Source organism: Rousettus aegyptiacus, unplaced genomic scaffold (genome assembly GCF_014176215.1).
Source record: "Rousettus aegyptiacus isolate mRouAeg1 unplaced genomic scaffold, mRouAeg1.p scaffold_m13_p_1, whole genome shotgun sequence".
Lineage (NCBI taxonomy): Eukaryota > Metazoa > Chordata > Mammalia > Chiroptera > Pteropodidae > Rousettus > Rousettus aegyptiacus.
This window is the reverse complement of record NW_023416284.1, coordinates 29,161,633-29,176,658: the sequence shown is the minus strand read 5'-3', so window position 1 is coordinate 29,176,658 and position 15,026 is coordinate 29,161,633. Positions and strand designations below refer to the sequence as shown.

Here is a 15,026-nt window from a genome sequence, read left to right as displayed (position 1 = left end):
CTACCCCTCCACCATTCATTAATTTGAACATTCAAACATCTAATATGCACTAGGCCCTCTACTCTCATGGTTATTTTGAGAGTGGCTGGCACATAGGGCTACTCAATAGATGAAAACTCACTAATACTACCATTATCCAACTTAGTTTTTTAGAAGGATAGACCTCAGGATGATTTCCGTTTAGACAGAAGCATCATATAAGACTGGGAACCAAGGCCAGATCTGGACCCCAGCAGATTCTAAGACCCGTTAAAGCACAATGTGGCTGATGCGAAGTATAGAACACAACTGTCATTTTCTGATAACTTGCTGATCAATACCGAATCAGCATCTTCCATCTGCCAAGGCTATCGAGGAAACTCAACAAGGCTCTTTGGGAATAGGAGAGAACTTTTCAGAGAGAATCTGCCTGGCTCTCCCTGCCACCGTTAGTGATGTGGAGCAGACCCCTACCTTCATACTGGACTTCCAGGTGCATTGTGCACAGCACATTCAGTACACAGTCCACGATGCTGGGGTGTGTGGTTCCAACAATTGACTGACAAGACAAATAGGACAAGGTGGTTACTCTTTAGATCTGGTCCAACTGGAAGGAATGAAAAGCAGCCTTCCAAATAGCTTGGCAGCCTGACAAAACAGGGAGAGGGTAGGCAGCAGGGAGTCACTGAAGTTTTGTGCTTGAGAGGAGGGGCAGATATGGGCAGCCAAGAATTGACTAAGAGAGTCTGCCAAGGTTGCCAGTAAACTCTCTTGCTTAGGAGGCATCCAGTCAGGGCTAGTTGCCACTTGCTAGAGGTGCAGGGACAAGTCGGCTACCTGGCTTTGGGGAGGACAGGCACAGGCCAGGGAGAGTGGAACTCATCCAAGATCCTAAATCTTCTCTCCCTCAGGAACCTCATCCAATCAAGGAACTCCTCTTTTCTATATCTTCAACGTTTAACTCATGCATTGGTTTCTGCCTTGGCATTAAACATCCTCAAGCTCAACAGATGGAACAAAATTGTCCTTCAACTCGGTCTTCTTTTGCTATTGCTCTTTTTTTCCCTTTACTCGCAAGCTTCCCAGGCGAAGCCACTTTTTCATCCTTTGACAGGCTGCTGCACCTTAATTTTTCCTGCCATAGAACAGTCTCCTGATTCACCAAAACTTTTCCTGCTGAGGCCATCTTTCAGTTCAACCCATACTTAATCTCTCTGTTATATAGGACCCAGTGGATCATGTCCTCCTTATTGAAGTTCTTCCTTCTGATTTTCACAGCCCTGTTTTTTCCTGTTTTCCTTTTATGGCTTTCATCATTATTTTTCAAAGAGGTAGAGTGGATGTCGAAAGAATAAGGACTCTGGCGTTAGAGAGAGTCGGGTTTAAGTGCCCACTTAGTAAATACCTCTCACTTAGTGTGTGACCTTGAAAAAGTCACTGAATGCCCTCCTAAGGTTCAGTTCCATCACCTTTAAAGTGGGGGATAATACCTGCCTCCATCAGCTATTATGAAGACTAAAAGAGATAGTATAAGTAAGGCCCTAACACATGTAGCAGGCACTTAATGGAAAATGGACATAATCATAATAATAATCAGATCTGTTTTGCTGGATCTTTTCCCTCGGCTCATTTCTTAAATGTTGGCGGTGTTTCAACTCTTCTTCCTTTGCACATTCTGCCCAGTGATGTTCGCTTCTGTCGTCTCAGCTATCATTTCTCTGCTCATGGAATCCAAACTGCCATCCTCGTCGTGGGTCTCTCTCTGGAGCTTCAGCCTTTTATGTTCGACTGTCTAATGCACATCTTTACTAGATGTCTTAAAACAGTGATTCTTCGGTCAAGCTAGGAATCAAAATTACTTGAGGAGCTTAAAAAGAAAAGGCATTACCAAAGGCCACCTGAGAGCTGTCAGTCTATGGGAGGAAGGCTCAGGATTCAGTATCATTTAAACAAGTGATCTAATTTTCTGTAACTAGTTTGGCCTGCTCCTCAGATGGGAGCCGCCAAGGTTTTATTGAGTCAAAACCTTTTTCCAAATCGAATTGGTTTTTCCTGCTCTCTTTTGGTGGCATACAACTCACTCTGCTGTCTTAAGTCCAAAGCCGAGCGTCATCTTTGACTACTTTTCTTATTTTTCTCCAAGTCCCATGCATTCTGCCTCCGAAATGACTGTGTATCCTGGTCACCTCTATTCCCATTGCTACAGTTCAGGTCTTATCATCTCTTCGATCTCTCAATCGTTCCCCTGCCGCCAGCCCATCCTGGAGCAGTCCTGAGAGCTTTTGATGAATCGTCTCAAAACCATTCTTTGAGTTTGTAATTCCCTCCTTACTAGGCGCAGTGTCTACATGTGGCCACAGGGGTCACCATGCCCCAAATCTGACTTTGCTCCCATTCCAGGGCACTGAGAGGAAGGCAGAAGCCAAGAGAAAAACAAGGAGCTTTCCTTACCACTGGAGACCTGGTGTCCTCACTTATGCACTGTCTATAAATGCACCATGATTCTCTCCCTATCAAATTGACTCCTTTAATCTTTTATACAGTCCTTTCATCATCTTTGCTGCTTGTCTCAACAGCTTTTAAGTCTGCCAACATCTTTCTGATCCTTAAGTAAATAGGAAAAATCACTCTGCTGGGAGGCATGAACTCTCTGCCATGCCTTGGCCTTCTGGAAGTAATGCTGACTGAACAGCAGGCATGCAGTGGGGGGCTGAGCTCTAGTTCTCATGCCTGCATGGAGCGCAACTATAGAAGGCGATTGTAAGTTTACCGTGTTTGAATGAGAACCACAGGAGCATGCAGCCTGGGCTCACCTGGGCAGTCCTGAGAGTCTGCAGGGACAGCTGTTGAGCTTTTGGAGATGCAGAGGGCAGCAAAGCTATTAGACCTTTGTACACCTGATTCTGGTACTTGGGATTACCATGGACCAAAGAATCCAACAGAACCTGTGCCTCCTCCTGGGTCTCTTCTGACTTAGACTTTGCCAAACATTCTGCTATGGATCGTACACCTGAACAAAGAAGAGAGGAAATGTTAAATTGGAAGGGATTTATGAAAACGATCTTCATTTGAGATTATATAATGAGTTAATAAGATTAAGGTGTTTTTAACCAAGTCCATTCAAGCAAAGCAAAATGGAGGCTCAGTCTCATGTAGCATCATGGTCATGTTCAGTTCTAGTTACGTGGCTGGAGGATTTTGTTTCAGCATAGGCATGTCAACTTACCAAAATTTATTTTAAAATTTGAAACAGCTCTGCAAAATGCACAAATAAAAAAACATATGCATTTTTTATTGCTACGTGATAACTAACACATGTATAGCACTTGGGAATTTACAAAATGACAACTACTGCCTTATTAAATCCCAGAAACTATACTGAGAAGGAGATTAGTCCTATTTTATGAATGAACACACTGAGGCTCAGAGAGGCCTTGGGGGACACATGGAGAACCATGATTAAAGTACAGTGAGAGAAGTGTTTTGAAAAGGGGATATGTGGGGATGGTATCTCCTTTACCTGTCCCAATCAGAGCACTTGACGGATTGTACTGAAAATCCTGGATTATTTATCTTTCTCACCACACTATAAGCTCCTTGAGGACAGGGACTGTATTTTATTCATCTTTGTATTCTTAGCACCTTAGCATATACCCAGCACACATACTCAATAATTTTACTTCAATTTTATTTCTAGAGTTACTCATAACTCAATTTCACAAAGGATTTTAGGCAATGGCTCGATAAATCTTTGTCGAATGAATGCATGAAAATAAATAAATAAATAAATAAATAAATAAATAAATAAATAAATAAATGAAAAGTAGAAAGTAGTTCCAAAACCACCATGTAAAGATTTGAGCAAATGGCAACAAAGGAAAATCATAAATCTGGGTCTTCTGCTGGTGAGATGGACAGGCGCTAATTGAGTCCACAAGACAAAGTGCTTCCAGTGCAACTAGTTTCATAACATATTTGCCTATAGCAGTGCTGGGTGCTGCCACCGTTTCACCCAGGCCCCAGGGGAGATGTGGGAATTCACCCTTGTCATACACAGTACCCACCATAGTTTTCACAAATGAGCTCCTTGTACTTCCTGCCAGAGTTTGCAATAACCTGAAGTAGTTTGATGGATTCCTTCTTGTCCTCTTCCTTGATCTTCTCCAGCCCTAGTATCTCCAAGAGTGTTAGGACGCCTCCAACCTCAAGAAATTCTATAAGGTAGCGATTACTGTCCAGAGTGATAGAAGAGTAGAAATTAGATGTTTGTCAAGTTTCTTGGGACTAACCTTTCTACGGGATCTCAAGGTCCTTTCTTTATAAACTTTGTCCTCCTATCCAGGAAATGCTCATAGGTAAAGTGACACAAGAGTTGAGAAATTACTCCTTCCAACAGGAAACGAGAAAGTTCAATACAATGGACATTTCTTGTATATGACTTCCTAGCACCTGTTGCTCTTCTTGTAATACTGTCCCTTGCAGGATCACCCCTCCACCACTCATGAGCCATCTGGTTTTGGTAGGATGGGCACGTGACAGGATATGTCATCTTTCTGACTGCAGTCATTGGTTTGGGGCCAGGTGTGTGACCTAAGTTGGTACAGTGAGGATCAAAACCTAGGACTTGCTCGGGAGCCTTTGGGAAAGAGATGCCCTCTTTTTGGTGTGGTTGAGATAGAGGAATGCGTGTCTGGAGCTTCTGAGAACCACAGCACAATGAGGCCTATGAACACAAAGGAGAATAGAGCTGAGAAATGGAGAAAAAATACAGGGAGAGACAAAGTATTGATAATATATATTGAGCTCCTGGATCTAGTCAGGACTGAAATATGAGTTTCTACCCTCTGGATTTTTCAGTTAAGTGAGCTAATAAATTCCTGTTTTTCCTGGTCTATAATGAATTGGTTGTTTTTTTTTTTTTTTTTTTTTTTTTTTTTTTTTTGTATTTCACAACCAAGAGGATGCTGACTATCAAAAGGTCTATGGAGAACATGGGATGGAGGAGCAACTAGAGCAGGACCACAGCTGAACTACCCCTGGACCCATCCTGAGGGCTACTAGGTACCCAAGGATGACTAGAAGCCCTGCTCCCATGTGGTGTGAATGCCAAGGACACCATGAGCCCGATAGAAAAACTGAGAACGCTTATCTATCCAGAACAGAACTCACCTGTTTACAGATGATAAAAAGATGCCAATGGCCCTTAGAAGCTTCTCTAAACACGAGCCAGTCATATAGCTGTATGACAAGTTAAAGAGCAAATTTTAGGGTGGTTCTCCACAGAGAAACCAGATCCCGTGTCTGATCTTTGGTACCATCAATGGCCCAGGATGACAAACAGATGAATTGTGTCCTTTATCTGAGAGGGGCCGCTAAGATGAAGGAGAAGGGGCAACACACACGGGGTAGGAGGAATGGGGTGCTGGTAGGCATGTTCATCGTTCTCCAGTAGTTAAGCCACCTTGGCTCTGACAGGCCCTCTAGAGAATACGGAGGCTCTGATGAATAAAAGGTGCATGGAGAAAGCTGGGGGGCAATTTTCCAAGCCTCTCTACGCCATGACCATTGCACTTTTGGGTCTCAGCATAGTTCATTACCTTGTGCCTCATTCTTAGACTTCTCTGAAAATAATCAGCTTCATCATTAATTCTCAATTTTGTACTTGCTCAAAGCTTTATACTGGAGGTCAGTATCTTTATGAAGAATTGCATGTCTTTCTAATAAGAACAACAGGAGACGGCAGAAAAATTAAACTCTGATTTAAAACAACCTCAGTATTTAATGTTGTTTTTAATGTGAGCCTTTGCAAAAAGCTTCATTGTAATAAAGCACCCAGAGCACGCATCAGCTCAGATACAAGGTATGAAATCAAGCCACAACAGAGAGGGAACCAGTCAACAATTACTAGGCTCATAACACATCGTAGGCTCTTAGAACACTTAAGAAATTAGCTAAAATTATTGCAGCTCATGGAGGATGACTGAGAGCTTCCAAGACTGATAAAAGCTGATGTAATGGGGTGGAGGTAATGGTGCTTTGTTGCGGGGGGACAGGGGGGGTGGGGATGCATGAGGCAAATGATCTCTGCTGCACTCTGGTTCCCAGGATGCCAAGAGAAGTAGAGACAGATTGGCTCATTAGGAGACTCTTTACAGCAAAAACAGTGTTTGTTCTGGAGCCGGGCTCCCCTTCCTACTGTCACTATAGCTGGGGGCTAGGTTATCAGCCCACAGGGTAGCCCCTCTATTCCTACACTGCCCTCCACCCTGCTCCCCCAAACCTCAGCCCCCATTCCTGCCTCAGTCCATTGTCCCTCTTTTCTTCGGTTACCACATCAACTGATCAACTTTCAACACCTTCTTTTTCTTCTGTCTCAGGCTAGTCCTATTTTCATAGCCACTCACTATATATATTTCTGGTCCATTATTTCTGCAATTAGCTGCAGACAGCTACAATATCAGAGGTAGCTAACAAGTACTAAGTGTTTATTGTGTGCCAGGCACTGTGCTAACTGCTTTGCTTACATTGTCTCATTTAATGCTCACCATACCCTGCAGTGGGTGCTTTTAGTATTTCCATTCAATTCATGAGGAAACCATCTTAGATTAATGACCTGTCCAAGGTCCCAATGTAAACTGATGGAACCAGGAACTGAGTTCTTACTGTCAGGCCTTCCTGCCTGTAGACAAACAGAGGATTTGGGGCTAATTGTGCAGCTTGTTTCCTTGTATGGCGTTGGAGGTAGAACTGTGGGTCTGCACTGCCCACTGGGTGAAAGATACTGAAATGGAGTGGATGGCATATGAGCTTTGGGCCAAACAGACCCATTTCAGACCTTATCTCTGCCACTTACTAGTAAATTATTCAACCTTTTTAAGGCTCACCTTTCTTAACTATAAAACGAGACAATACCAATCTCCTAATAGGCTTGGGGTTAGGCTCACATGAGATAATATTTGTACAGTCCATAGCTCAGTGCCTAGAACACAAAAAAGACTTAATAAATAGTAACTAATAATTTTGTCATGATAATAAATAAATCCTTAGTTTTACTCATATATTCTGGAAGTTCAAGGTTAAAAAAGGGGTTCAGAGCTTATGTAGATTATGTGGTTGCCAATTGTGCAACATATAATGATGATATGTTGATTTGTTTTCCTTCAAAATCCACTGTAACTGGAGGGCTGGGGAGGAGAAATGGGGTCACTGATTCGAAATGCCAGTCTATTTTCTCTATTGTATGACAAGGTCACAAAAAGTTAATTAAGAGAAATTTAAGGTGTAGAAACTGAATGTGCAACTGTAAATTAGAAGTGTGGTTCATTCAATCATTCAATGAGCATCGATGAGTGTGCACTAAATGTCAGGCACTCTGGCACTTAAGATACGAAGAAGGACACTGGTCGTAAGTGCAGTGTTCTCAGGTATTAGTGTGCACGACAAGGGTCTAAAATGCAGATTGCCAGTCTACCTCCCTACCCCAACCCTAAGATCCCAATTTGGTAGAAAGAAAGAAGGTCCCTGGGCTCTTTATTTCTCACAAGCAATCTGGGTAGATATAAATGCTGACGAAAAAAGCTGGTAATGAGGCAAAGACGGAAGCTATAGGAGAGACGGAATAAAGTCTCTGAGAAGGTAGGAGGGGATTCAAATGCAATAACAATAGAGGATGAGCCCTAGACAGAAGGAATACCCACTGCAACTGTGTTGGGAGCAAAAGGGGTTAGGAGTGAGAAAAGGTTAGGGAAGACAGGAAGCTGAGGGAGTTCTTGACTTTGGGGATGATATTTTGATCACCAGATGTCCTGTTCTGAAATCTCAGAATCGAGAGAAGGGCTCCATCAATAATTTTCTCTCCTTTTCTCTTTTGAAGATGGGCTTTTTTATTTTTTATTTTTTCCATTCAGCAAAGGATACGTGAGTCTAAGCCAGGTGGTTAAGCGTACCAGGAACAAGCTGGCTCCCTGGGAAAACTCCTGCTCCAGCTCAGGGGCAGTCTTGCCTTGGTTGGTTTCAATGAAACTGTTGAGAATGTGACTCCTTGAGACTTTGCCAGCATTGTCCCAATCCTGCAAAAAACTCAAGAGCCGGCTAATAGCTGCCTGCTCCTTTATAGAAGTCATAATCATGATCAGTCCTGAAGTTCGCTACAGAGGGAGGGAAAACAGCCAGGTTACCAAAATGTTTAGAACCATGCAAATCCTGTAGGTTACTCTAAGGGTTTTGCTTTTCCAGCAATCAACTGGCAGCTGGTGAGCCTCTGTGACCTACATGGATGTAGTGACATCTAAAATATACCTGCTACTTGAACAAGGAGGATCTAGCTGTGTTGTCGTGGAATTAAAAATATCAAGGTAGTAAATGCTCGGTTCAGGTTTAAGGGCTAAAAATTTAGCTCTTTGGGTTTAATTGCTGGCAGCAGCTAAAAGCAGCACAGGCTCCAGCTGAGATGATGGTACCTGCTAAAAACCTGGGCTTCTCTCACCCCTCACTTCACACAGGGTCAGCGATTTGGGGTCTTTAGAGGTCTGGCCTCCTCTTATGCCAATCAGCCAAGGTAAAGTGCTTCTTAACCTTGTACCTGGGATTTTATACTAACTCTCTTAAAAACAACTTTTAAAAAAAAGTTAGTGGAAAGAAAAAGTTCCCATTCCATAGTTGGATTAATGGGCTGTGGTTTGTAGGAGTCTGTGTCCTTGGAAGAGTGTCTTCAGTGGGGGAGGGAAGGTTTAAAATAAACCCGTTTTCCAAAAATAGTTGTGATTGAAAGTGTTATTATCCATAACAAATGTTAGTGCTGATGGGAGAGAGGCATGTGTGATTCTTTTGTCTAACAGACAAGTGAAAGTCATATTTCACATTATCATGGGGTTTTCTGTGATTTACAGAATATTTGTGAAACATTACTTGCAGGGGCCATGATTGATATGGAGAGAACAGCTTGTGTGTAGGGGATATGTGTATTTCACCAAGACGGTTCAACATGAAATTTACAGTCCCATAAAGTGCTTCTACATCCTCGCCAGAGATCTAGTTAAAAGGATTTTACAGCCTTAAACATCCTAAAATTGATTCTGAATTAACATTTCCTCACATGTATTTGAGATATTGATGGGGCCCAGCTATCAGAATTTTATTAGGATGCAATAATCTGAGGCATGCTGAGACAGACGTACGTACATACCAACCTCTGCTACTCCCCAGAGGACACTGGATGTGTGCTCACAGGAAAGGCATCACACAGCCTCTGGGATGGAGACAACCACGAAATCCTGTCAGCCTCAACAGCCAGGTGAATAACTGTGGATCAACCTAAACACAAAAATGACCAAAACCCCTCATGGGATCACACATCAATCACTGTGAATGATTATTACTGCCCCAAGAATAATTCTCAGAAGCCATTGTCACCTTCGGTGGCCTAACTGGCCTCAAGAAAACGGGAATGAGTAGCTGTTCTAGACCTCAGGGAGGAGGGGTTGAAAGACTACCATTAGCTTTGTCAGTCAGGAAATCACCCTGAGCCCCTGACCTGCTGTGGATAGACACATTCAAGGACCAAAACTCAAGGTGCTATCAGAGATGCACCCGCCAATTCTAGGACACCAACGGTAGGCAACTTTCAGCTGGACACTCTACATTATGGCCATTTGATGTTTCCTTGGATCTTAATATTTCCTTACCATCTTTGTTTTTAAATGGAAAAAGAAAACCAACAAATGTCAGCTTTAAAGGTCACTGTGATATAGCTGTAAATCAATGAATATGTAGTGAAGGCCCATCATGCTGCACTGTGCAAGGTGCTGCCAGGGCCCCTGAGGAGCTCCAAATCTTGTAGAGTGGAAGAACATGAGATTTGGCGTCAGACCGGGTTCGAGGTCAGCTCCTCACTTGCTATTGAGTACAATGTCAAAAGTAATAGTACCTGCCTCATACCTTGCTATCCTCCAGTCTCATGCCAGAGGAAGCCACTTTAAACTCTTTTGGCTATTTCTTCTGGTGTTTACCTCCATATTTCCAAATAATGAATTTATACTACTTGGCATGGGCTGAATTGTGTTCCCTTTGTCCCCCAAATTCACATGTTGAAGCCCTAACCCCAGTACCTCAGAATTTGGACATAGGGTCTTTAAAGAGGTAATTATGTTTAAACGAGGTCATTAGGGTGGGCTCTAATTCAACATAATTTGCGTCCTTATAAGAGGAGATTAGGGGACATACACATACAGATGAAAGACCATATGAAGACAATAGAAGTCCACCATCCACACAAGTCATGCAGAGGCCACAGAAGAAACCAACCCTGTAACACTTTGATTTCAGACACCTTAATCAGAGCCTCCAGAACTGTGAGATAATAAATTTCTGTTGTTTATCAAGCCACCTCGGTCTGTGATATTTTGTTATGGCAGCCCATGCAAACTAATACATTATTATTATTCAATTTATCAACTTGAGACACCATGTATTTCTTATTCTGGCAGTTGAGGAATTAGCTCTCTTGTACCACTTGAATCCCCCCTATCCTCACAATCAATAGTTATTGTTTATATCATTGACCGATAAACATTGGTCAATGTTGTAACATTATATTTCTTCCTTTTATAAATTGGTTTTACCTGCAATTAATTTTTTTTTTCATTTGCTTAGTTTACTAAGTACCTAGACCTATTCTAAATGTTTTAGATGTTCTAAATATGTTCTAAACACGTAGCAATGATTTTCCCAAATGTTCAACCCTTAACTGATCAGTTCCATCTTTTCCCTGGAGACCTCTGCCCCACACAGTCTTTCTGCTCATTTGGACCAGGTGCTTGGTAGGCCTGGTACACAAACATTGTTCTGGGATTTCCTTTTGCCATTCTTCTCTGTTGATTGCTTTATTTCTGGGATCTACCTCATCTTCTTTCTTGGTTTACACTATTGGTTTGTTGAAACACATTCTCTAGTAGCTTCCTAAGAAATGAAAATTATTTTTTTGTGTGTGTCCTTGAAAGTCTGAAAATTATTTTGAATCTCATGTTAGATTAGTTGGGTATGTAGTTCCATGTTAGAAATAAGCTTCTCTGGAATTGAGCCTCCCCAGTGCTGCTGTCAAGAAGTCTGACATCATTCTGATTCCCATGCCTTTGTCTGTGGCTCGTTTTTCCACTTGTTGCTTTTAAAACCTTTCCTGAAATTGTATGATGATAGATCTTGGCGCAGGTCTTTTTTATTATTATAGTAGGCCCTTGGTGGGCTCTTTTAATCAGGTGCTATGGCCTTCGGTCTTTGGAAATTTCTTTATCAGTCAACAACTAGTCTTTACATTGAGGAACTTATAAACATCAGTCAGTGGAGGTTTTTTTTTTTCTTCCTGGGGCCCTCAGGGCCTCTGGAGAAGTCTTTTCTGTTTTCTCAGGGATGAGGAGACAGTGGGGGTGATAAGTGCCTGGCTACTGGCTTCCTGAGGGGTGGAGGCCCGGCTGGGGGTGCCACAACGCAGTGTGTAGCCCTTCCTTCTGCCACCCAGTTTCTCACCCTGTATCTCATCCCTGCCATCTGAACAACCAAAGTGACTCCATCTTAGGTATAAGACTCCATTTTAAGCACAGGCCAGTTCCCGGAAAAGCTGCAGATAGTGAGACGATCACCCACCCTAGACTCAGCCAATCAGAGCAACTATGGAAAGTAACTCTCCAAATGCCCCGCCTTGTTCCTTGGTGCCATCACCCAGCCAATCCTGCTAGGCGACGAGCTCGTTGTACCAATCCTGTAACACCAAGACATCGCTCCCCATGCTTACGGTTTTTCCCTTCAAATACCCCTGAAGCCCCATGCTTGGGACCGCCTCCTACTCACTGCTGCGTTGGTGCGCGGACTGCGGTCGGGACTCGAGTCTGAAATAAACTCCCTCTTGCTCTTGCATCGGTGTCAGCTTCTTGGTGGTTTGTGGAGATACGAGTCGGGGCATAACACCTTCAAACATTGCCTGAGGCCTCTGAATATGGATGCCTCCAGAGTTTTTCTTCCTCCTTATGCAGCAAGAGTTTAGAGTAGCTGCTGTTGAGAGAGGAGCTCTGGGATGGGGGCAAAGTGCTCTCCAAACAGACCTCGGCCAACCCCCATGTTTGGCTCCATACCTCATTTCTGACCTTCTGTGGTAATTTGTACTTCCAAGCACAAAGCCCCATAGAGGTTGAACTGACTTGTTTCTTGTTAGTAATCTCCACTGTTGGCACTTAGTTTGTTATTTCTTACGATGCTTAAGGGCAGGTAACATTTCCCTACTTGCCTTTTACTTTCCTAATGTTCGGTTCCTCATGGGCACTATTACGCCAGCGGGAAGGTAGCTCAATACCTAAGATGGCCGACGGCTTACAACCAAAGTTACAGGAGAGGCTTCCCGGGCTGCGGGATCAGCCAAACAGAAAAGTCCCCGCCCTGTAACCCCACCGACATCCTGGGCCAAAACCTTTAAAAACCACGCCTATACTCCAGACACGTGCGACTTCTCTGGCGCCTTTCCTTGGGACCAGAGAACCTCGCCCGCAGACCCTAATAAAGCCTGTTTTATACTTCGCTTTGGCTCAATCTCACCATCATTTTTGTCTCCTCCGGCCGATCATTTGGTGCCGAAACCCGGGAGGGGTTTTTAGCCGCCTCCTCGGGGGGCCTAGCCCTAGCCGTGGCCGTGCCTAGGGCTCCCCCACCGCCGGCCCCTCTGTTAGGGCCCCCGCCACTGGTCATTCTCTGAGACTGCCCGGCTTGGCCCCGTGGCTTTCGCCACTCCCACCCGGGTCTCCGGTTGGGATGCAGACGCTCCTCCCAGCTCCCGACTCCAAGGGCGAGGCTAGATCCGTTAATTCTGACAAAGGGAGAGACTGACCATGGGCAATGCTGAGTCTAAACCAGACCCTAAGACACCCCTAGGGTGCCTCCTGGCCAACTTTGCCTTAAAAAAAGAAAAAACTGTTCTTTCTGTCCCGAGTGGCCTGGCCACAATATAACCTGACCAATAGCTCCCACTGGCCTCCCACGGGCACATTTAACTATCAAGTCCTTAACGACCTAGAACATTTCTGTAAATTGAACTCAAAAGATTCCGAAGTTCTGTATGTACAGGCTTTTTGGGATCTGCAATACCGTCCAGACCTTTGCTCCCCCTGTTCTACCGTCCAAATCCTCCTGGCCCGCTCCCCTAACCGCTCACCCTGTTTCCCAAGTCCCACACCCCCCACTGCCTCCTCTTCACCCCCATCTCCCAAGCCGCCTATTGATCCCTCCCCAGAACACGACCTCCCCGAACTCCTCGGCTCTCCTCCGCCCTACCGCCTTCCCGAGCTGAGCTCCCGCCGTCCCCCGATTCCTCAGCCCCACCCCTGCCACAACCGCCGATGCCTCCTCGATCTCATCCCCGTGAACCTGACTCCTCTACCGGCCACCTTCTTCCTCTCCGAGAGGAAGCCGGAGGAGAGGGAGTAGTCAGGGTTCATGTTCCTTTCTCTCTCCATGATCTCTCTCAAATTGAAAAACGCCTCGGTTCCTTCTCGGCCAACTCACCCCACTCTCTTCCTTAACTGCCTCCAGGAGGCTCTGACTCAATATACCGGTCTAGATCCCAACTCTCGCAGCGGGGCTACCGTTCTAGCCTCTCGTTTCATCTCCCAGTCTGCCCCTGATATTAAAAAGAAACTCAAAAAGGCTGAAGATGGTCCCGAGATTCCGGTTCAGGATCTGGTAAAAATGGCATTTAAGGTATTCAATGCCAGAGAGGAAACGGCCGAGGCCGCCCTAGAAGCGCGCCTCCAACGAAAGGTCAGCCTCCAAACCCAAGCCTTGGTTGCAGCCCTGCGGCCTGTGTTGGGGGGACCACAGTCATCTGCAGCTGCAGCCTGCGGGACCCGCCCTAAAGCTGTGCCACCCGGTGCCTGCTTCAAGTGTGGCAAAGACGGCCACTGGGCTCCCCAATGCCCCAATCCTCGACCACCGACAAAGCCTTGCCCTCAGTGCAAGCAGCCGGGCCACTGGAAGTCTGACTGCTCCGGCCTTCCCCGGCGCCTCCACGCGGAGGGGCGGATGAAGGACAACACCTGGTTTTCGAGCTCTTAGGCCTGGCTGAAGACTGAAGAGGCCCGGGTTCTGGCACTCCGGTCACCCTCGCGGAGCCCAGGGTCATGCTCCAGGTAGCGGGTAAGTCCATCACCTTTCTGGTGGATACGGGGGGTACCTATTCAGTCCTTCCCTCTCATTCGGGCCTTACTCTTCCTTCCCAGGTCACTGTTGTTGGGGTAGACGGAACCCCCTCTAACCCCAGCCAAACCCAACCCCTTTCTTGCTCCTATGAAGGGACCCCTTTCACCCACTCGTTCTTAGTCATACCCTCCTCCCCCGTGCCTCTGCTAGGCCGCAATATCTTATATAAACTCCATGCCCCCAACTCTTTCAACCACGCGGCACCCTCCTTCCTGATGGTTCTCCACCCAACTTCATCTCCCGACCCTGCACTCCCTGTCGCTAACCTCCTTCCTGATGTAAACCCGTCTGTATGGAATACAGACACCCCTACCATTGCCACTCGCCATGAACCTGTCCGTATCCAACTAAAAGACCCCACCTCCTTTCCCAACCGTCCCCAGTTCCCAATCTCTAAGCAACACCTCCAGGGATTAAAACCTATTGTCGCTCGCCTGCTGGCACAGAACCTCCTTGTCCCTACAAATTCCCCCTGTAATACCCCAATCCTCCCCATTAAAAAACCCTCCGGCCAGTACCGCCTGGTCCAAGACCTCCGTATCATTAACTCTGCAGTCGTCCCTCTTTCTCTGGTCGTTCCCAATCCGTATACCTTGCTCTCCCACATTCCCCCTGACACCTCTCATTTCTCTGTCTTCGACCTTAAAGATGCCTTCTTTACCATTCCCTTACACCCCGACCCTACGTTCCTCTTTGCCTTTACCTGGGAAGACCCTGACACACACCGAACACAAAAGCTCACCTGGACCGTCCTCCCCCAGGGCTTTCGCGACAGCCCACATCTTTTTGGCCAAGCCCTAGCCTCTGATTTA

The 15,026-nt window shown here is 45.4% G+C and overlaps 1 protein-coding gene across 12 annotated transcripts in view; it reads right to left on the bottom strand.

Moving 5' to 3' along the window:
- ARMH1 (armadillo like helical domain containing 1) overlaps positions 1-15,026 on the bottom strand; it is a 36,548-nt gene that overhangs the window by 14,055 nt on the left and 7,467 nt on the right. For 10 of the 12 annotated variants that reach the window (XM_036232990.1, XM_036232986.1, XM_036232985.1 and 7 more), the window contains exons 2-7: positions 9,168-9,291; positions 7,897-8,126; positions 5,149-5,217; positions 4,044-4,210; positions 2,793-2,989; positions 454-538 (exon numbers count right to left, since the gene is read on the bottom strand). In XM_036232990.1, coding sequence (XP_036088883.1) covers positions 454-538; positions 2,793-2,989; positions 4,044-4,210; positions 5,149-5,217; positions 7,897-8,108 — 730 coding nt within the window. In that variant the 5' untranslated portion in view covers positions 8,109-8,126; positions 9,168-9,291. Of the gene's footprint in view, positions 1-453; positions 539-2,792; positions 2,990-4,043; positions 4,211-5,148; positions 5,218-7,896; positions 8,127-9,163; positions 9,292-15,026 lie in introns of all 12 variants that reach the window. The other 2 variants (XM_036232996.1, XM_036232987.1) reach the window with 2 other exon arrangements.